The 24,364-nt window shown below is 43.7% G+C and overlaps 1 protein-coding gene across 1 annotated transcript in view; it reads right to left on the bottom strand.

Annotated features, from left to right (window-relative positions):
• The window catches only part of LOC126282424 (uncharacterized), a 255,993-nt gene that overhangs the window by 31,846 nt on the left and 199,783 nt on the right, over positions 1-24,364 (bottom strand). The window contains exons 8-9 of the mRNA XM_049982081.1: positions 23,528-23,779; positions 11,308-11,519 (exon numbers count right to left, since the gene is read on the bottom strand). Coding sequence (XP_049838038.1) covers positions 11,308-11,519; positions 23,528-23,779 — 464 coding nt within the window. The remainder of the gene's footprint in view (positions 1-11,307; positions 11,520-23,527; positions 23,780-24,364) is intronic.

Below are 24,364 nucleotides of genomic sequence, written 5' to 3'. Positions count from 1 at the left end.
TGGGTCGCTCTGATGTCCTACATGCGCCCTAGAATCCTATTACAGATAAGTCACTCCTTCCTAAAATTCTCCCGATAAACCCAAGTCAACCATTCCCCTTCCCGATTACAATCCTTACCTGCTCGTTCCATTTTATATCGCTTCGCAACATTAGGCCTAGATACTTAAAAGACGAGACTGTATCAAGCAGCATACTACTAATGCTGTATCTGAACATTACGGGCTGGTTTTACTTATTCATCAGCATTATCTTACGTTTTTCTATATTTAGGGCTAGCTGCAGTTCATCACACCAACTAGGAATTATGTGTCAGTCATCTTGTACTATTTGGCCACGATAACTTTTCTAGTGTTCCCAGAAGCGGAGAAAATCGGCACTTTATGGTTCAAAACTGGTTCAAATGGCTCTGAGCACTATGGGACTTAACATATGAGGCCGTCAGACGTAAAGGAGTACTGTACGCGTTGAAAGACTTGTGTCTACTAGCAAGTAACTTTTGAAGCACTTGATAAGGTGTTTTCATTAGAACAAAAACTTACTCAAGTTTCATTCTTCAAGTCGCTGGGGCAAGTTAACTTCAGGATCTTCCTGCAAGTGCTTTTTGCAGAAGCGTAGTCATGCTTAAAATTCAGAACAGTCCCCACTGCTGTTGCGTTATTCTTAATGAATAAAAATCGAAAACAAAAAATAAAGAAAGAGACAACGGAGACAACTTTTTGCAATTGATGAAACTAGCGGACATCGGCAGGTGTTTGGCGAGGGGGTGGGAGTGTTTACACTTTAGAGAAGTTGAAGAAGTAGCTGCAATAGTAGTGTAGCATTGTTTACTGCTGTGTGTTGCGTTGTTGTGTTCACGATACTATGTAAAATGAGTTAAAAGGTTTCTTTTGGTTCAGCGTCGATTTTTAAGAGGAAAAGAAAGCCCGTAATTCGCAGCGTTAAACGAAAAATGATGGAGAACATGTTAGAGAGCATGACACAGAAAAGTATAAGGAAAGAATTCTCCATCCACTAAAAAAAAAGTAAATGTCGTGTGACTACGGTCTCCCGTCGGGTAGACCGTGTGCCGGGTGCAAGTCTTTCCATTTGACGCCACTTCGGCGGCTTGCGCGTCGATGGGGATGAAATGATGATGATTAGGACAACGCAATACCCAGTTCCTGAGCGGAGACAATCTCCGACCCAGCCTGGAATCGAAGCCGGGCCCTTAGGATATTGACATTCTGTCACGCTGATCACTCAGCTACCGGGGGCGGACTCCATCCACTTACGCAGCGTCCACATAGAGCTGCAGAAGACGCAGGAAAGAGCGTCTCCAGTTTTACAGGGCTGAGGAGGTTTTGCAAATCTCATCCACGCGAATCAGGTTATTGCTCGTTATTATAATTTCAGATTTCCTACGTTTTCCCATAATCGTCAGTTATTTGTAATGAGCAAAAACTTTAATTTTTGCTAGTTTTGCTAGAGAAGACTGGATGGAGATGGGGACGGATTCCCTCGCAAAAGTATTGACATCAATTGACTTTATTTGGCGCAGAGCGTATAATACACTCCTGGAAATGGAAAAAAGAACACATTGACACCGGTGTGTCAGACCCACCATACTTGCTCCGGACACTGCGAGAGGGCTGTACAAGCAATGATCACACGCACAGCACAGCGGACACACCAGGAACCGCGGTGTTGGCCGTCGAATGGCGCTAGCTGCGCAGCATTTGTGCACCGCCGCCGTCAGTGTCAGCCAGTTTGCCGTGGCATACGGAGCTCCATCGCAGTCTGGTAGCATGCCGCGACAGCGTGGACGTGAACCGTATGTGCAGTTGACGGACTTTGAGCGAGAGCGTATAGTGGGCATGCGGGAGGCCGGGTGGACGTACCGCCGAATTGCTCAACACTTGGGCGTGAGGTCTCCACAGTACATCGATGTTGTCGCCAGTGGTCGGCGGAAGGTGCACGTGCCCGTCGACCTGGGACCGGACCGCAGCGACGCACGGATGCACGCCAAGACTGTAGGATCCTACGCAGTGCCGTAGGGGACTGCACCGCCACTTCCCAGCAAATTAGGGACACTGTTGCTCCTGGGGTATCGGCGAGGACCATTCGCAACCGTCTCCATGAAGCTGGGCTACGGTCCCGCACACCGTTAGGCCGTCTTCCGCTCACGCCCCAACATCGTGCAGCCCGCCTCCAGTGGTGTCGCGACAGGCGTGAATGGAGGGACGAATGGAGACGTGTCGTCTTCAGCGATGAGAGTCGCTTCTGCCTTGGTGCCAATGATGGTCGTATGCGTGTTTGGCGCCGTGCAGTGAGCGCCACAATCAGGACTGCATACGACCGAGGGACACAGGGCCAACACCCGGCATCATGGTGTGGGGAGCGATCTCCTACACTGGCCGTACACCTCTGGTGATCGTCGAGGGGACACTGAATAGTTCACGGTACATCCAAACCGTCATCGAACCCATCGTTCTACCATTCCTAGACCGGCAAGGCAACTTGCTGTTCCAACAGGACAATGCCCGTCCGCATGTATTCCGTGGCACCCAACGTGCTCTAGAAGGTGTAAGTCAACTACCCTGTCCAGCAAGATCTCCGGATCTGTCCCCCATTGAGCATGTTTGGGACTGGATGAAGCGTCGTCTCACGCGGTCTGCACGTCCAGCACGAACGCTGGTCCAACTGAGGCGCCAGGTGGAAACGGCATGGCAAGCCGTTCCACAGGACTACATCCAGCATCTCTACGATCGTCTCCATGGGAGAATAGCAGCCTGCATTGCTGCGAAAGGTGGATATACACTGTACTAGTGCCGACATTGTGCATGCTCTGTTGCCTGTGTCTATGTGCCTGTGGTTCTGTCAGTGTGATCATGTGATGTATCTGACCCCTGGAATGTGTCAATAAAGTTTCCCCATCCTGGGACAAAGAATTCACAGTGTTCTTATTTCAATTTCCAGGAGTGTAAATGAATTGTATTGCTGGAGCATCCTGACATTGTCTCTTGGCGTTCCAGTTTACTGATGCAGATGAGAAACGTCAGGGAAGGTGCCATATTAGTGTTCTGCACGAATTAGTCTTGTACAGACAACAACATCACGATCTCTAAATGCTGGCAAACTGAAGGTCATAGGTGTTAATGCGGGGTTAGCACCTTTTGATAATTGTTAACGCACTGTCCAATAACGGATTCGTCAATCAATCACTCTTCCGGTTCTAGGGGAAGTCAACATCGGGTGATAATCACGGACAAATGAACTCCTATAATTTCGGAAAGTGGTTTGCAGATATGGTGGTTCCTAATAGTCCACCCAAATCTGTAATTGTGATGGATAATGCGCCAAACCACAGCAGAGAGTTTGACAGAACATCTAATAAATTCGATTTCAGGATTAAGACGTTAGAGTGGTCGTGATACAGAAAAATAAACTCCAACGATTCAGTGAGGAAGGCTTAATTGTTACCTAAAAAAAAGGGAAAACAAACCAACCGAGAAAGTGTAAGTCGTGGGTAAAATCGCCGAGAGCAGAGGTCACAAAGTAGTCCGCTTACTGCCACACAAACGCGTACTAGATCCCATTGAAAGGGCATGGGACCAAAATAAAACGTAATTTCATGGAGAAAAATGTCACTGGTGACATGTCGAAGGAAACACAGCAGAATCCTGTGAATGCTGTTTTCCTTTCAGTTACCGCACAGGACTTGCAAGGTTACTGCAGCAAAGTGCAGCAGCTGGAGCACGATATTGGACCCCAGATGGAATAAAGGAAATGGCAATTGATGAAGTTGCCGTCAATACCACGCCCTCAAGCGATGATACGGATGATGATGAAGATCTTGAATCAAGCGAAGATGACACTGACCTTTGTTGTTGTTGTTGTCTTCAGTCCTGAGACTGGTTTGATGCAGCTCTCCATGCTACTCTATCCTGTGCAAGCTGCTTCATCTCCCAGTACCTACTGCAACCTACATCCTTCTGAATCTGCTTAGTGTACTCATCTCTCGGTCTCCCTCTACGATTTTTACCCTCCACGCTGCCCTCCAATGCTAAATTTGTGATCCCTTGATGCCTCAAAACATGTCCTACCAACCGATCCCTTCTTCTAGTCAAGTTGTGCCACAAACTTCTCTTCTCCCCAATCCTATTCAATACCTCCTCATTAGTTACGTGATCTATCCACCTTATCTTCAGTATTCTTCTGTAGCACCACATTTCGAAAGCTTCTATTCTCTTCTTGTCCAAACTAGTTATCGTCCATGTTTCACTTCCATACATGGCTACACTCCAAACAAATACTTTCAGAAACGACTTCCTGATACATAATTCTATATTCGATGTTAACAAATTTCTCTTCTTCAGAAACGCTTTCCTTGCCATTGCCAGTCTACATTTTATATCCTCTCTACTTCGACCATCATCAGTTATTTTACTTCCTAAATAGCAAAACTCCTTTACTACTTTAAGTGTCTCATTTCCTAATCTAATTCCCTCAGCATCACCCGATTTAATTTGACTACATTCCATTATCCTCGTTTTGCTTTTGTTAATGTTCATCTTATATCCTCCTTTCAAGACACTGTCCATTCCGTTCAACTGCTCTTCCAAGTCCTTTGGCGTCTCTGACAGAATTACAATGTCATCGGCGAACCTCAAAGTTTTTACTTCGTCTCCATGAATTTTAATACCTACTCCAAATTTTTCTTTTGTTTCCTTTACTGCTTGCTCAATATACAGATTGAATAACATCGGGGAGAGGCTACAACCCTGTCTCACTCCTTTCCCAACCACTGCTTCCCTTTCATGCCCCTCAACTCTTATTACTGCCATCTGGTTTCTGTACAAATTATAAATAGCCTTTCGCTCCCTGTATTTTACCCCTGCCACCTTTAGAATTTGAAAAAGAGTATTTCAGTCAACATTGTCAAAAGCTTTCTCTAAGTCTACAAATGCTAGAAACGTAGGTTTGCCTTTTCTTAATCTTTCTTCTAAGATAAGTCGTAAGGTCAGTATTGCCTCAGGTGTTCCAACATTTCTACGGAATCCAAACTGATCCTCCCCGAGGTCTGCATCTACCAGTTTTTCCATTCGTCTGTAAAGAATTCGCGTTAGTATTTTGCAGCCGTGGCTTATTAAACTGATAGTTCGGTAATTTTCACATCTGTCAGCACCTGCTTTCTTTGGGATTGGAATTATTATATTCTTCTTGAAGTCTGAGGGTATTTCGCCTGTCTCATACATCTTGCTCACCAGCTGGTAGAGTTTTGTCATGATTGGCTCTCCCAAGGCCGTCAGTAGTTCTAATGGAATGTTGTCTACTCCGGGGGCCTTGTTTCGACTCAGGTCTTTCAGTGCTCTGTCAAACTCTTCACGCAGTATCATATCTCCCATTTCGTCTTCATCTACATCCTCTTCTATTTCCATAATATTGTCCTCAAGTACATCGCCCTTGTATAAACCTTCTATATACTCCTTCCACCTTTCTGCCTTCCCTATTTTGCTTAGAACTGGGCTGCCATCTGAGCTCTTGATATTCATACACGTGGTTCTCTTCTCTCCAAAGGTCTCTTTAATTTTCCTGTAGGCAGTATCTATCTTACCCCTAGTGAGATAAGCTTCCACATCCTTACATTTGTCCTCTAGCCATCCCTGTTTAGCCATTTTGCACTTCCTGTCGATCTCATTTTTGAGACGTTTGTATTCCTTTTTGCCTGCTTCATTTACTGCATTTTTATATTTTCTCCTTTCATCAATTAAATTCAATATTTCTTCTGTTACCCAAGGATTTCTAGCAGCCCTCGTCTTTGTACCTACTTTATCCTCTGCTGCCTTCACTACTACATCCCTCAGAGCTACCCATTCTTCTTCTACTGTATTTCTTTCCCCTATTCCTGTCAATTGTTCCCTTATGCTCTCTCTGAAACTCTGTACAACCTCTGGTTCTTTCAGTTTATCCAGGTCCCATCTCCTTAATTTCCCACATTTTTGCAGTTTCTTCAGTTTTAATCTACAGGTCATAACCAATAGATTGTGGTCAGAGTCCACATCTGCCCCTGGAAATGTCTTACAACTTAAAACCTGGTTCCTAAATCTCTGTTTTACCATTATATAATCTATCTGATACCTTTTAGTATCTCCAGGGTTCTTCCACGTATACAACCTTCTTTCATGATTCTTAAACCAAGTGTTAGCTATGATTAAGTTGTGCTCTGTGCAAAATTCTACTAGGCGGCTTCCTCTTTCATTTCTTAGCCCCAATCCATATTCACCTACTATGTTTCCTTCTCTCCCTTTTCCTACATTCGAATTCCAGTCACCCATTACTATTAAATTTTCGTCTCCCTTCACTATCTGAATAATTTCTTTTATTTCATCGTACATTTCTTCAATTTCTTCATCATCTGCAGAGCTAGTTGGCATATAAACTTGTACTACTGTAGTAGGTGTGGGCTTCGTATCTATCTTGGCCACAATAATGCGTTCACTATGCTGTTTGTAGTAGCTTACCCGCATTCCTATTTTCCTATTCATTATTAAACCTACTCCTGCATTACCCCTATTTGATTTTGTGTTTATAACCCTGTAGTCACCTGACCAGAAGTCTTGTTCCTCCTGCCACCGAACTTCACTAATTCCCACTATATCTAACTTTAACCTATCCATTTCCCTTTAGTGAACATAATTTTGACAGTTAATTCGACATAGTTCATTATGCTTCGTAACCATTACTGCTGGGATGTGTTTAACAAACGCAGTGTGCAAAGAGATTCCTAAAATCAGTTTTTGACTGCCGACTCGCAGTGTCGTAAGTTTTGCTTTCATCTTCTTTCATTTTTCATTATGAGTGCTGGGGGTCTGTCATCTTATTATGTGATGCTCCACACTGTCTTCTTGGCCAGTACCCATGGGCTGGAGATGGAGCTGCGTGGAGTCCTTTTGTTTGCACTTTGGTGTTATCTTTGATCTTCTTACAGCAATTACACTAATTATTAAAGAAAAATACAAGAATTTTGGAAGTACGAAATTATAAATTTATGGTACAATTTAAGAAGGGAATAAAAGAATACAGGAAGAGTAGATAAGGATATCCCTTCACCAACACCACCTGGGGAAGGGAACTTGGTATTGAAGTTCAATTACAGCGTCCACATGTGGCGCAACCCATTTTAGTGTTATCCACATGAACATCCCTCTTCAGGAACACTCGATTTTTTCAGTCTATGCGGATCTAATCTGTGTCGGTGTTGTTTGTTAGAGTGCTGTGTGAGTTGATGTTTGTTAGGTTACGTAACTACTAGGTTAGTAAGTAAAGCAATCTGTAAGGCTGCCTCATTGCAATGAAATTAAGTTATATACTGTTCCTACATAGCTGTAGGAGAAATAACAACTTACCATCAACCTATTACTAATCTTGTGAAAACATTTTTGTAGAATAAAACTAGACTTTTTTTTATTATAAGGCCCATTAAATTTGTATAATTGCGTAATATGTATATTCTGTTTCTGTTGTGTATTTACACTGTTTGATTTCGCTTGCTTACTTTATATTAAATTTATATTACATTCATTAACAATGTGTTCATTTATGTAACTACTTAACAATGTAGGGTAGAGGTTTAAAGTGGATTCTAGCACAATATCTATCAACGGACTATTCTAATTACTTCTACTTTTAATTAGATTCATTCATAATAATTTATAAATTGCAATCTTTGATTAATATTCACGTGAGCAGTTGTGTATGTTTCACGTGTTTTACGTGTCTGTGTTGCGACAGTATTGCCACAGTCACCCGCTTCATCGTCAGTGCTAGAGCTACTCGAACCATCAATGTCAGCCAGTCTTCGACTTCTGCGTCTTCTGCATTGATCAGTCTGTTAATATATGCCATATTCTGCTTTTGAGATACTGTTTGCGATTGCGTTCAACTATGTCCATATATCTCGGTTCATCAGTGCACCGTATAGTGTTGTTTCCGTTATGTGTTCTATGTTATTGCGTAAGTGACTGTATCTATCGCATTTCAAAAGGAAATGTTCTGGGGAACCAACTTTCCCGCAAGTGCAACCATTGCATTCTGAAAGCGACATAGGCTATATGCGCGTGGGATAACGGCCATGTCCATTCTCAAAATGAACCATGTCTTGTTCGGGATTGACATGCCTCAACCGTAGCCGCTGTCTAATATTGGGGAAAATGAGTAGAATCGACGGCCCTTTGCACTCTCGTCCCACTCTTTTTGCCAAGTGTACATATGCTAATTTTTTAGTTGATGCCCATCATCTGTGTGCTGCCCAGTGATCTGCAACACTCTCTCAGGTTTACCCACCTTCAGACAGTATGTTACAACCCGGTTTCTGCTGGGTAAATCGATCGGGTATATTCCAAGCATCACATAGAGCGAATCGACTGATGTGGTGCCGAACGTCCCAGATAGTCTAAATAGCACTCTCCTCTACTCCCGCCTAACAGTGGTCCTGTTCATGACGAGAGCGAATCTGTGTGCTCATGTGCTTGCTGCAAAGTTCAGAACCAACTAGAGCAGTGCACAGTGGTACATTCTTATGTGTGTGAGTGGTAGTCTATATCGTGCCGAATTTAATGACGCTCGTCTGTGAAGTATACTTTCGGCTTTGTTTGTGATTAGTCGTATGTTTGCGTTGAAGGTATTCGTTAACATGAACCCCGAGATATCTAGTTATTACTTCGCATTTAATGTTTGTATTATTTAATTTAATTACCGGGTGTATTTGTAGTGATCCTTTGAACATTATGCATGCTGTTTTTTGTGCTTCTATGAATAATTTGTTTTGGTTGCACCACTCTTGTATTGCTGGCCTTGTTTTCCAACATCGCTCTCGTGTTGGCTAATATCACAACTAACAGCTCGTCAGCATAAGCAACGATCCCGTCTGAACGTCCATTCAGCCACTCTGTCCCTACAACAGTCTCTAACATCTATAGTTCTAAAATCGTGCAAACATTGATAGCACCAGGTTACCGTGGCCAAACAGTATCCTCCCACAGTCGCTCAACAACGTCCTTCACCGTACACTACAATATCATCAGCAAACAGCCGCAGATTGCCGTCCGTCCTGTCCAACAGATCATTTATGCGAACAGAAAATAACGTTGGTCCTATCAAAGTTCCCTGGAGCACTTCTGACAATACCCTAGTCTCTGATGAGTACTCAGCGTCGAGGTCAACGTACTGCGTTCTATGCTGTAATTTACCGTTTAGTAAGGTCATCCGAAGACCAGTATCAGCTGCAAAGCGATTTAGAAAAGATTGCTGTATGGTGTGTCAGGTGGCAGTTGACGCTAAATAACGGAAAGTGTGAGATGATCCACATGAGTTCCAAAAGAAATCCGTTGGAATTCGATTACTCGATAAATAGTACAATTCTCAAGGCTGTCAATTCAACTAAGTACCTGGGTGTTAAAATTACAAACAACTTCAGTTGGAAGGACCACATAGATAATATTGTCGGGAAGGCGAGCCAAAGGTTGCGTTTCATTGGCAGGACACTTAGAAGATGCAACAAGTCCACTAAAGAGACAGCTTACACTACACTCGTTCGTCCTCTGTTAGAATATTGCTGCGCGGTGTGGGATCCTTACCAGGTGGGATTGACGGAGGACATCGAGAGGGTGCAAAGAAGGGCAGCTCGTTTTGTATTATCGCGTTATAGGGGAGAGAGTGTGGCAGATATGATACACGAGTTGGGATGGAAGTCATTACAGCATAGACGTTTTTCGTCGCGGCGAGACCTTTTTACGAAATTTCAGTCACCAACTTTCTCTTCCGAATGCGAAAATATTTTGTTGAGCCCAACCTACATAGGTAGGAATGATCATCAAAATAAAATAAGAGAAATCAGAGCTCGAACAGAAAGGTTTAGGTGTTCGTTTTTCCCGCTCGCTGTTCGGGAGTGGAATAGTAGAGAGATAGTATGATTGTGGTTCGATGAACCCTCTGCCAAGCACTTAAATGTGAATTGCAGAGTAGTCATGTAGATGTAGATTACATAAGAAGTCTTCGAGCCACTCACATATCTGGGAAACCTATTCGCAAGCTGCGTTCCACACGAGTAATGCTTTCTAAAACCGTGCTGTGATCAGAAGTTTTAAAATTTGTTATATTCGAACTGAGAGTATGTTCAAGAATTCTGCAGCAAACCGTTGTTAAGGATATTTGTCTGTAATTTTTGGGGTCCTTTCTATTAAGCTTATAGTACACAGGAGTCACCTGCGCTTTTTTCAATCGCTTGGGATATTGCGCTGGGAGAGAGATTCGTTCCAGTCCTGATTTAAGTAACTGCCACCCATTAGTCAGAGACAGTCGAACAAGCCTAAGGTCATTTCGTGGCGTAGTCCTTCTGGAAGAATCCGTGCATATTTTTCTGATTCCAGCTCATGGCCATTGCATTGCAGCCAACTGTCTGGGCGATCTTTTGGCATGGCACTACCACGTTACTCATGTCAAAGATTTGACCGTTTTCAGAGTTCCTAAGAAGGGGATAAGGTGCAAGTGTACTCTGGGGATGATACGCTCTATTTTGAAATTGTAAACTGATCCCTGCAACCCTTAATCTGCTGCAGGCTCTCAGAGCTTTGTTTTCTTTTACGATGTTACTTAATTTTATGAATATCACTTAATTTTTTGTTATGGATGAAAATGAGGTAATTACAGAACTGATAAGCAAACTAGTTCATAGTTCTCCAACATTGAACTATGAATTATGTATGCTCACCTTGAGAAAGAAGCTAGGAAATGAGACCACCCAAATTTGTAGAAACCGGAAAACTTTTCAATACTTTTACACACAAATAGCGTTCGCGGATTTTCATTTGCCAGTGTTACTATTATGGCATCGACCGTTATTCAATTGCCATCTTCGTCTATCCACAACTCCTTTGATCAGTGGGAGTTGAACTAAGCAACACGTCGTTTCGGACACCAAACTGTCAGAAGAGGAAAACGTAAACACAATCTTCCTTGCCCTACATTGAACGGCCATTTAATGGCAACGGTTCTATGAAAACAGCTGGCCTGATTGGCAGAGCCATCCTCACAGGTGGGGACTCGTTTCCTCGTCAGTATTGCCGTACGGGGTGTGGAGCTTGAGTTTCTTTACCATGGTGATAAAACATTATGAGAAGTTCATGCTTCGCATGGTCTGGAAGAGGCAGAATGCTCTATAGAATTTCAATATCCAGCCACTTCATGGTGCATTTTAGTTTGCAAATTTCAGCCGTCGATGTGATATCCCTACAGTCGTGCAGTGTTTGGTGGACAGTCGCATCTCTTACCTGCGCAGCTCGGCGAGCAGGTCGGAGAACTCTGCGCAGAGCGATCGGACGCGCGGCGTCGGCTGCGGAGAAGCGCTCGAGGTGCACGAAGCTCGCGGCAGTAAGAACTGCTGCTGCTGCTGCTGCTGCTGATGTTGCTGTAGGCGCTGCGTGCCGTCCGAGCAGCTCAGCCGTCGGATCTCCTCCTGCACACAGCTCAGTCGCAGGCGAAGCTGGAAGCGGCACACAAAGTCCCGCTCTTAGACAACTAGGTCGTCGCACAACTCCCAGTATAAATCCATCATATAAAAATAGACGTTCCACGTCTCCTCCTAAACTACCGGACCAATTTCAGTCAAACTACGTATACATATTACTTATTGCCTCCCCTCCCCATGTACCTATGGAAGGGGAGGGGGAGAGGAGGATGAAAAAGCAGTTTAGGCCACGGTGCGTAAATACCCAAACTTTGTTCATCGAATATTTGAGAAAGAGAGAACTTAGAGACTTGCAAAATACTTTACAAATGTTCTGAAAGGATTACCAAACTTTTTGTCGCCGAGAATCCCCCACAAAATTATGCAAGGAAAAAAGTTTATCTATTGAAAATTCCTGACAGATTAAACCTATATGTCGGACCGAGATTCGAACTCGAGACCTTTACTTTTCGCGGGCAAGTGCAGAGATAAAGCTGTGGGGACGGGGCGTGACTCGTGCTGGGGTAGTTTAGATGGTCGCCGGCACGGTAGGTCAGCGTCTTCGGTCAGAGAGCTAGTTGGCCTCTGTAATTAAAAAAATAAATAAATAAATAAATAAAACTAAGTAAAAGTGAAACGCCCCCTAGGAAAAACTATACATGACTGTGTTTAAACTGACACACAATATTTTTAGCGCAACGCAATCTGACTTTCAAAAATCCCTACAAAAGAATGCCCTGACTAACAATAACCTATACCTTTCATCAATCATTTACCTCACAAAATCTTCATTACTCGAACTACTGCAATACAGCGAGCGCCACTACTGCCAGCTAAATAAAAGATTCGAACTACTGAAGGTGCTAACTACTGATAGGCATAGTTAGCAAATGAAAGATTCTGATAGAGAACAAACAATGTATTTACTTTACTAGTGTTCAAAAGTCATAATGTATATAGCACTTCATGACATCCAGTCTTACAAATTTCAAAACTCTGCCATCTCTCTACCCACATCCACCACTGCTGGCGGCTCACCTCCCACTGCGCAACGCTACGCGCCGCTAACACCCAACTGCCGCTGCCCAACACTACAATGCCAGACAACAATGCAAACCAGCCACAGACTGCACACAGCACAGCCAGTGATTTTCTGTGCGCTATGGGGCGTTACCAATAAAAAAAACCTAAACAGCCTACTTACAAAAGGATCAACAACCAAACACAACTCTGACCTGACCCGAAGAAGGAAAAAAAAGAAGATGGTAGAACACTTGCCCGCGAAAGGCAAAGGTCCGGAGTTCGAGTCTCGGTCCACCACACAGTTTTAATCTGCCAGGAAGTTTCCTATCAGCGCACACTCCGCTGCAAAGGGAAAATCACATTCTGGAAGTTTATCTCTTATATATTTTCGCTACTCACACAGTAAATCTGTCGCATTAAGTATGTGGTTTAAATTTATTATTTCTTTGTTACTAATTTTATTCGCCACACATTTCGATTATAGTATCCACGTAGTTGTTGTTGTTGCGGTCTTCAGTCCTGAAACTGGTTTGATGCAGCTCTCCATGCTACTCTATCCTATGCTAGCTTCTTCATCTCCCACTACCTACTGCAACCTACATCCTTCTGAATTTGCTTAGTGTATTCATCTCTTGGTCTCCCTCTACGATTTTTACCCTCCACGTAGCCCTCCAATACTAAATTGGTGATCCCTTGATGCCTCAGAACATGTCCTACCAACCGATCCCTTCTTCTCGTCAAGTTGTGCCACAAACTTCTCTTCTCCCCAATCCTATTCAGTACCTCCTCATTAGTTATGTGATCTACCCATCTAATCTTCAGCATTCTTCTGTAGCACCACATTTCGAAAGCTTCTATTCTCTTCTTGTCCAAACTAGTTATCGTCCATGTTTCACTTCCATACATGGCTACACTCCAAACAAATACTTTCAGAAACGACTTCCTGATACATAATTCTATATTCGATGTTAACAAATTTCTCTTCTTCAGAAACGCTTTCCTTGCCATTGCCAGTCTACATTTCATATCCTCTCTACTTCGACCATCATCAGTTATTTTGCTCCCCAAATAGCAAAACTCCTTTACTACTTTAAGTGTCTCATTTCCTAATCTAATTCCCTCAGTATCACCCGACTTAATTCGACTACATTCCATTATCCTCGTTTTGCTTTTGTTGATGTTCATCTTATATCCTCTTTTCAAGACACTGTCCATTCCATTGAACTGCTCTTCCAAGTCCTTTGCTGTCTCTGACAGAATTACAATGTCATCGGCGAACTTCAAAGTTTTTATTTCTTCTCCCTGGATTTTAATACCTACTGCGAATTTTTCTTTTGTTTCCTTTACTGCTTGCTCAATATACAGATTGAATAACATAACAGATTGAACATAACAGATTGAATAACTCCCTTCCCGACCACTGCTTCCCTTTCATACCCCTCAACTCTTATAACTGCAATCTGGTTTCTGTACAAATTGTAAATAGCCTTTCGCTCCCTGTATTTTACCCTTGCCACCTTCAGAATTTGAAAGAGAGTATTCCAGTGAACATTGTCAAAAGCTTTCTCTAAGTCTACAAATGCTAGAAACGTAGGTTTGCCTTTCCTTAATCTTTCTTCTAAGATAAGTCGTAGGGTCAGTATTGCCTCACGTGTTCCAACATTTCTACGGAATCCAAACTGATCTTCCCCGAGGTCGGCTTCTACTAATTTTTCCATTCGTCTGTAAAGAATTCGTGTTAGTATTTTGCAGCTGTGGCTTATTAAACTGATTGTTCGGTAATTTTAACATCTGTCAACACCTGCTTTCTTTGGGATTGGAATTATTATATTCTTCTTGAAGTCTGATTGTATTTCGCCTGTTTCATACATCTTGCTCACCAGATGGTAGAGTTTTGTCAGGACTGGCTCTCCCAAGGCCGTCAGTAGTTCCAATGGAATGTTGTCTACTCCGGGGGCCTTGTTTCGACGCAGGTCTTTCAGTGCTCTGTCAAACTCTTCACGCAGTATCGTATTTCCCATTTCATCTTCATCTACATCCTCTTCCATTTCCATAATATTGTCCTCAAGTGCATCGCCCTTGTATAGACCCTCTATATACTCCTTCCACCTTTCAGCTTTCCCTTCTTTGCTTAGAACTGGGTTTCCATCTGAGCTCTTGATGTTCATACAAGTGGTCTTATCTCCAAAGGTCTCTTTAATTTTCCTGTAGGCAGTATCTGTCTTACCCCTCGCGAGATAAGCCTCTACATCCTTACATTTGTCATCTAGCCATCCCTGTTTAGCCATTTTGCACTTCTTGTTGATCTCATTTTTGAGACGTTTGTATTCCTTTTTGCCTGCTTCATTTACTGCATTTTTATATTTTCTCCTTTCATCAATTAAATTCAATATTTCTTCTGTTACCCAAGGATTTCTACTAGCCCTCGTCTTTTTACCTACTTGATCCTCTGCTGCCTTCTCTACTTCATCCCTCAAAGCTACCCATTCTTCTTCTACTGTATTTCTTTCCCCCATTCCTGTCAATTGCTCCCTTATGCTCTCCCTGAAACTCTGTACAACCTCTGGTTCTTTCAGTTTATCCAGGTCCCATCTCCTTAATTTCCCACATTTTTGCAGTTTCTTCAGTTTTAATCTACAGGTCATAACCAATAGATTGTGGTCAGAGTCCACATCTGCCCCTGGAAATGTCTTATAATTTAAAACTTGGTTCCTAAATCTCTGTCTTACCATTATATAATCTACCTGATACCTTTTAGTATCTCCAGGGTTCTTCCATGTATACAACCTTCTTTCATGATTCTCAAACCAAGTGATAGCTATGATTAAGTTATGCTCTGTGCAAAATTCTAGCAGGTGGCATCCTCTTTCATTTCTTAGCCCCATCATGCAAAACGTTTAAATTTATTACTTATTCCCTACAATTCTATACACAACATACTTCACAGGCGGTAGCCACATATACTGCAGGATGTATGTGGGATGTTATATTTCTGTGATACGTAGTTCATGAGGTAAACATTGAGCTGTGTGAAAACGAAAGTGAAGGACTAAATTCGCTAGAGATGAAGGTGAAATAATTGTAAAAAACTTATGAAATATATTACATTTGTGTTAAGTATATTTGACATTTGCATACTCAGGCAAAGACATGGGTTAAAAGCTCATCCTAAACCCCTAGAACGATTTTAACCAAATTTGGTACACATATTAGTTACGAACTGAAGCAAGATACTGTCGAGGTAAGGACCATCAGCCTCCTCTCGTGAGGGGTCTGATAACATGAAGAGAGAACGGGGAAGCAGGAGAAGGACACAGATAGGAGGAAGGAAGAGATGGACGGAGAGAAGGGGAGGGGAGAGAGGAGATGAGGAGAGAAACAAAAAAGGAAAAGATGGGCAGAGACAGGCGGGAGGAAAAGATGGGTAGAGAGAGAAGGAGGAGGATGGGATGTGAACAGAAAAAGGAAAGCACAAGAGATAAACAGAAAGAGAAGGGAGGAGGAGGTAAATAATGAGAGTGAAAGGAAGACATGGACAGACAGGGGGAGGAAGAGATGGACGAAGAAAGGAAGGAGGAGATGGATTTAGAGGGGGAGGAGGAGATGGATAGAAGGGGAAGGAGCAGATGGACAGAAAGGGGAGCAAGAGGAGATGGACAGGGATTGGGGAGTGGAGGAGGTGAAAACAGAGAGCGGGAACAGAAGATGGACAGAGAAAGTGGGTGGGAGGAGGAAGCCGATAGAAAGAGGGCCAAGATGGAAATGGACTAATAGAAGATTGGTATAAACGCATCCAGGCAACGCCGGCTATTTGTAGTAGACAATAGAAGCCAAGAAACAAAATAAAACTGTCCACTTAATGTGGTTAAAGGGGAACTCCAGTAATCGGCACAGTGAAGTATCAAATTGCAATGTAAACGACAGCCTCTAATACGGCCACCCATTATCTACACATCTTCCATATTCCGTCTTCTATCACGTTTCAAGAAAAGAAGCATTCGAGCAATGAATTCAGCAGTGAAAGAATCACTGCAGGCAGGAACAGAGTTTCTTTCGCTTTCTTTCGCGTCAGCCCAGCGCATTGTTCCAACAAAACTGTGGTACAGCCAGAAGGTTTTCAGGGGAGACATGTGACGTTAGTTATTCTAATAAGATTGGGAATCGCATGTTTCCCTGCGCACCTTCACAGGATCAGAGTGATGGAGTCTCTGTATGCAGCGAACACCCAGAAGACGACGGAAATGTTAACCATATAATTTTGGGATGTTCTGAGTATGCTCCACCCGAAAATAAACACGGGGAAAAACTCGCAGACGTGCGGCTTCCCTTGCCAACAAATATGAAAACAATAATTAGGCGCAACCACCTCGTAAGTAACAGCTACATAGCACGGTCCTGCAAGAGTCTGACATAAATATCTGATATTTCAAATACTGAAATTTGTAAATTCATGTATGTGTGAAACAGATGTATACTTCAGATTTAACTATCTTTACTAACCCTAGTAAGGAATTGTACCTGCTTTTGTTTTCAGCAAAAAGCCAATAAAATTCAGTTAATAGTAGAACTTCCAACTTATTGCCTTCCACAAGGGCAGCAGCGTATCGTATATATTCGTTACTAAGTAAAGAGCATTGCACGAGTCTCGTTACTGCTCGGAATTTTTCTTTCCTCCCTTGTTTTCTTACCCTCACACAGTTCCCTATCATCAGTGGACTTGGAGTATCGGAAACGTTTCATTACTCGTCTGTCTTCCTTCTCCCCCTGTTAGTGCCACCTCGCTAGTTTTCCTATTCCTCCAATTTCTTATTCTCGGAGCAGCAAGTCGTTAATGACACGGACTACCGAATTCTGCATGTTTTCTTTCCCCCAACGCAGTTCGTGCACCATCCGGGAGCAGTCGTTATGTTCCGATTCCTTCGTTTCACACGCTATGGTTTCCGCCGTACACCAGATCGCCTGCTACTCGGCAGCGATAACAGGGCTACGGCAAGCGGCTGGGGCACAGCTACGGTAGTTAAAGAGAGTCTCCGTATCGGTCGCCGCACAGCACAGCTGCCTATAGTGGCCTAGGTGAGGCATTGTCGTGGCGAATGAAGCTGGAGTTTGATATGACAGCCAAGGGTTGGTGCATAAGTTCATAGCGGTTTTATGTAACTGTAATACGCATAACAGATACAACGGCTTACAAAACACGAGGTTTTTACGCGAAAAACTCGTCGAGCCATGTTCGGATCGCATTTTCATCCGAAACGGAACAACCCTTGAAGGTTGTTCGACAGAGAGCGGAGAGGGTGAAAATCTGAGGGTGCAGCACAGCACTCCATCTTTAGACCACAAGTGGCTCATCGGGACCATCCGACCGCCGTGTCATCCTCAGCTGAGGATGCAGATAGGAGGCGTGTGTGGTCAGCAAACCGCTCTCCTGATCATCATGATGGTTTTCTTTGACCGGAGCCGCTACTATTCGGTCGAGTAGATCCTCAATTGGCATCACGAGGCTTAGTGCATCCCGAAAAATAACAACAGCACATGGCGACCCGGATGGTCACCCGTCCAAGTGCCGGCCATGCCCGATAGAACTTAACTTCGGTGATTGGACGGGAACCTGTGTAGCCACCGCGGCAAGGCCGTTGCATGAGGGTGCAGGAAAGCTAAATAATACTCCTGTTTAGTATTTTCTGTCACTCGAGCAGAATGCAGGTGAGATTTATGGTTTACGTCCGCAAGACGTCCCAGTTGTTACAGTAAATGTCACCAGTGATGGTTACACCTCTGGGAAGCAATTCGTACCACACCATACCGTCGCTGTTCCACCAGATGATAACGTCATCTTTTGTGGATGCAAGAGGGTGATTGTATGGGGAGTTGCTGCTTTGTTTCGAGTTCAACCATTCCTTCCTTTCCTTATGTTAGCATAAAGACATTGCTTCTCTTCACCAGTAACGATGCAAGATATGAGTGATCGGTGTTGTTCACCAGCCAACTGATGACGAGCAAGCAGAGATGCACATACGACAACCTGCTGATTTTTGCGATTTTGGCTTACAGCATGCGTTATCAATACACCCTATTTTTGAACATTTTCCATTAAATGAAAATTTCGTATTATGATCACAGTTCGTCACATTTGCCAGTTTCGTGTACAGTAACATGGATCATTGTGGATTAATGCGCTTATACGATCTTCATCAAGCTCCTATAGCATTTCTGAATGTGGGAAATCGTTAATGTCAAAACGATCATCCTTGAAACGGGAATACCATTTTATTGGTGCTCTGTGCAATGGTATTATACACATACAAGGAGCAAATGCTTTCGTGTTCCTCTACTGCTGTCACCTCTCTATTGAATTCAAACAGAAGAATATGCTGCAAATGTTCCAATTTCTCGACTTGGCACTCAATTTTCTAGCGTCTGCAGTTCTACTCACGATCTCTAAATGACAACATGAAAATATGTAAACTCAAATAGTAACAGTGGACTACAAACAAAAAAATGAAAATCGACAAACAAACCCATGGGAGCCAAAAAGGCTACGAGCTTATGAACCAAGCTAACAGTTCAGTTCTTGCAACTTCAGCTGTTATCGTGAATGCCAATATAATCGTGGTGACCGTTTCGCAGTATGTAAAGCAGAAAAATCTGGTCAGGAAAGAGAACCCACACTGAAGTTGCATTCACGAGTATGGTTATACCCACAAGTTGCTTGAATAGCAAAGAAGTATTTATGTGTAATACCTACATCACTAATGAAGTTCAGTAACCAAAGTAACGACAAATGGTTATATATCTCAGTAGTACGGCATACAAGATTTAATAGTTACTTTCACAGACCTATTGCTGTGTGATTGCGTAGGCTTTATAAGCGTGATAATTTATAATCCGTATGTGTGCTTCGCAGACCGATCCTCAAATCAATCTACGCTACTGGCCATGAAAACTGCTACACCACGAAGATGACTTGCTACAGACGTGAAATTTTACCGACAGGAAGAAGATGCTGTGATATGCAAATTATTACCTTTTCAGAGCATTCACACAAGGTTGGCACCGATGGCGATACCTACAACGTGCTGATGTGAGGAAAGTTTCCAACCGATTTCTCATACACAAACAGCAGTTGACCGGTGTTGCCTGGACAAACGTTCTTGTGATGCCTCGTGTCAGGAGGAGAAATGCGTACCATCACATTTCCTACTTTGATAAAGGTCGGATTGTAGCCTATCGCGATTGCGGTTTATCGTTTCGCGACATTGCTGCTCGCGTTGGTCGAGATCCAATGACTGTTAGCAGAATATGGAATCGGTGGGTTCAGGAGGGTAATACGGAAAGCTGTGCTGCATCCCAACGGTCTCGTGTCACTAGCAGTCGAGATGACAGGCATCTTATCCGCATGGCTGTAAAGGATGGTGCAGCCACGTCTCGATCCCTGAGTCAACAGATGGGGACGTTTTCAAGACAACAACCATCTGCACGAACAGTTCGACGACGTTTGCAGCAGCATGGACTATCAGCTCGGAGACTGTGGTTACCCTCGACGCTGCATCACAGACAGGAACGCGTGCGATGGTGTACTCAACGACGAACCTGGGTGCACGAATGGCAAAACGTCATTTTTTCCGATGAATCCAAGTTCTGTTTACAGCAGCGTGATGGTCGCATCCTTGTTTGGCGACATCGCTTTGAACGCACATTGGAAGCGTGTATTCGTCATCGCCATACTGGCGTATCACCGGTCGTGATGGTGCAGGATGCCATTGGTTACACGTCTCGGTCACCTCTTGTTCGCATTGACGGCACTTTGAACAGTGGACGTTACATTTCAGATGTGTTACGACCCGTGGATCTACCCTTCATTCGATCCCTGCGAATCCCTACATTTCAGCAGGATAATGCACGACCGCATGTTCCGGTCCTGTACGGGCCTTTCTGAGTACAGAAAATGTTCGACTGCTGCCCTGGCCAGCACATTCTCCAGATCTCTCACCAACTGAAAACGTCTGGTCAATGGTGGCCGAGCAACTGGCTAGTCACAATACGCCAGTCACTACTCTTGATGAACTGTTGTATCGTGTTGAAGCTTCATGGGTAGCTGTACTTGTACAAGCCATCCAAGCTGTGTTTGACTAAATGCCCAGGCGTATCAAGGCCTTTATTACGGCCAGAGGTGTTTGTTCTGGGTACTGATTTCTCAGGATCTATGAACCCAATTTTCGTGAAAATGTAATCACTTGTCAGTTCTAGTACAATTTATTTGTCCAATGAATACCCGTTTATCATCTGCATTGCTTCTTAGTGTAGCAATTGTAATGGCCAGTAGTGCAATATATTATTTCGACGCTCCAACAGGCTACCATATGAGATGCTGAGAAGTCAAATCAAAGCCTAAAGCTGTCGCTCTTATGCATGCCCCAGAAAGCCCATGGATTATGTACGTTGGAGTGAGTGTTCAATGGTGGAGCTCAGTCTCCCCCCCCCCCCCCCCCCAAAAAAAAAAATCAAAATAAAACAAATGGAGGCAGAATGAATTTGAAAGTGCTGAAGTGACCATATGAGTCTTGTTCGTGACTGAATGTTCTTGTGAAGTAATTTTGTGCAACATAAACGAGTAGACGACAGATTAAAACTTGTAGTGTGGCCATCAGTAACACATGGCAACTATATTTCTTGGCGACCGTTTATAAAAGTTAAGTGCAGGAAGAATTCATAAGTTTCTGGTGAAGAAATGAAATAATTGAAATATTAATACTGTGAAATAGTTGAAAGAATCAGACTTATATGGCTAAGCGGGATGAGAGAAGCTGGACTGAGAGAGGCTGATAGGGGCTGTAAGCTTGCTACAAGTGAAAAAATTGTCTGTGTTTTATCTGAGTGACGTGTATCATTTCAGTAAAAGAAGTATCCTATACATACAGGATGTTCAGAAATTCCCGTTACAAACTTTTGCGACTTGTAGAGGGGAGTAAGTACGTAATATTTTGGATAGGAACCCATGTTGGGAAACATACCGTTTCCGTTCTACGACGGTTTCAATCCAGGTGTTCAACTCGTACACTTCTGCTTGAGGAATTGAGTTAAGCGTGACGCCGTACACTTATTAGGTAACTATTCAAAAGGGAACATTACGAAATATCCATTTATCACTTAAGCACATTTGTTAGTAGTAACACTAAAACATTACGTTCTGTACATACAGTGTGCTAATACAAACAAATGCGCTGAAGTGATAAATGGAAGTTTCATTATGTTTCCGTCCCAAATGATACCTAGTACTTCTACTGCGTCACGCTTAATTCAATTTCTCAGTCAGAAGTGGACGAGTTAAACATCTGAACTGAAACGTGCACCCAGGTTCGTCGTTGACTACACCATCGCAGGCGCTCCTGTCTGTGATGCAACGTCAAGGGTAACCACAGCTATGGTCTCCGAGCTGATACTCCATGCTCCTGCAAATGTCGTCGAACTGTTCCTGCCGATAGTTGTTGTCTTGCAGTAGTGTACTTACTGCAGAAGGCGAAATGGTCAATGTCATTCATGAAAGGCCAAAGAAGGTGTAAGGAGATGCTTTCGTGGACTTGAGCATCATTAGACGACCTGTTCGACGCAGTAGAGACACAGAAGAACAGACAACTAGCTGATACTACGCCGTGTAGCCGACCAGTGACTGCAGTTACTTAACACAACCTCCACCTTGTCTTCCAAACAATCCGTGACGACTGCAGTGTAACAACAGATGAACTGTGTCGTCACTTATGCAACAGTAAAGGGAGTGTGATGGCTGTTATCGAAAACCTGGCCAACTCCAATATTTGTACATGCTGAGTACCAAAAATTTTGACCGACCAGAATAAATAGGCAAGGAAAACAATTCCATCCAGTCTGTTGGACTAGCAGACTTCCATCTGTTCGGAATCACTTGGAAGATGCAGATATCTTGGAAAATTCTCTGTGCCAGTGGTTGAGGAAGAGGACCCACAATTCTTACTGCACAGGTATACATTGTCTTTTTTCAGGATGTACAAGAAGTGTAGACAAAGGCGGTGATTATATCGAACAGTGACAAATTCATCTTGAAAGTTGTTGCAGTTGTACTGTGCCTGTGGCATACTTGACTTGTAGAAAACAAATTGGAAAATAGTAGGCATTACTTTCTGACAGGACCTCATAGACTCTGACGCAACCCGAAACATGAAAATTACACGATCCTAAACAAGGTACATTTCGCTTCAGTCATGTGAGGTTCACGTTAATTTGGATCAGATTCTTTTCTTCAGATCTTTATCCTTGTATCTGGTCGGCGTCTACTGGCCACCGTGGCTTTACGGTACAACTGGTTAGGTTTGTTATTGACCCACTATTTATAAACGCCCTTTCCTCGTATCTTCAACTTTCAATAATTAAAGTGTTCACTCAACTTCACAAACATCAATGAGTGACAGGGGTCCGATACATCAAGCGCAGAGATAGTTTCCAGACTGAACCAGGTGCCTAAACCAAGTTGAGCTTGATGAACTGTGGTGTCCTGTTGAAGCTGCGTGGGCAGCTGTACCTGTACACCCCATCCAAGCTCTGTTTGACTCAATGCCCAGGCGTATCAAGGCCGTTATTACGGCCAGAGGTGGTTGTTCTGGGTACTGATTTCTCAGGATCTATGCACCCAAATTGCGTGAAAATGTAATCACATGTCAGTTCTAGTAATATACTTGTCCAATGAATACCCGTCTATCATCTGCATTACTTTTCAGTGTAGCAATTTTAATGGCTAGTAGTGTAAGTCAAGGACAGAACGCTCTCTTAAGCATACGTCAATGTCGGCCATTTTCTAAACTTATGCAGTGTTGCCACCTGTTGATGTGGGACGCTGTTTTTTTTTCTGAAGTGAGCTGCAGACGGTTTACTGCAGTGCGCCAAATTTGTAACTGCTACATTACCAGTCAAGTGGAGGAGAAAAAAAAAAGTATCGAGGCATTACTTTCTAGGTGGCGCCAGGCAGGCGGCAGCAGGCGAGCTTCGCTTACCTCGCGGACGGGCGAGCAGATGGTGAGCGGCCGCGCCTCGCCGGGCACCCGCCGCAGCAGCAGGTGGCGCCACGTCGTCTCGACCTGCGCGCGCACTTGCGCCAGCAGCAGCGTCGCGGCTGGCGCCAGCGCCGTGTCCGCGGCCACGCACACCAGCACGCGGTCGCCGTACGTCAGCGCCGTCACCGCCAGCCCCAGCGGCGGCAGTGGCGCCAGCAGCGGGAACACCGCCTTGAGCGAGCGCCCGCCCACCTGTCCCAACAACAGCGAACATCTCACTCAGTGGGCGGCACCGCACCGCTGCCGCTGCGGGATTAAGATACCTTTACACGGGAAACCAACTCCAACAAACTCGGTTTTCAACTCGAAGTTTGAATTAGTTTTCACCTGTTGTCAACAGTTGTTTGAAGTCGCGAGTCTGAACAATTAGGTGAGGAAAGTTTTCTCTCGAAAAAAAAGAAAAAAATTTCAAATGTGTGTGAAATCTTATGGGACGTAACTGCTAACGTCACCAGTACCTAAGCTTACACACTACGTAACCTAAATTGTCCTAAGAACAAGCACACACACACCTATACCCGAGGGAGAACTCGAACCTCCTTCGGTGTAAATGTCATTTTCCTTCACTTCCGGAAGGCGTTCGATACAGTTCAGCATTGTCGCCTGATAAACAAAGTAAGAGCCTACGGAATATCAAACCAGCTGTGTGGCTGGACTGAAGAGTTTTTATCAAACAGAACACAGCATGTTGTTCTCAATGGAGAGACGTTTACAGACGTTAAAGTAACCTCTGGCGTACCACAGGGGAGGTTTATGGGACCACTGCTTTTCACAATA

Source organism: Schistocerca gregaria, chromosome 7 (assembly GCF_023897955.1).
Source record: "Schistocerca gregaria isolate iqSchGreg1 chromosome 7, iqSchGreg1.2, whole genome shotgun sequence".
Classification (NCBI taxonomy): Eukaryota; Metazoa; Arthropoda; class Insecta; order Orthoptera; family Acrididae; genus Schistocerca; species Schistocerca gregaria.
This window is presented reverse-complemented; position numbering and strand designations above follow the sequence as displayed.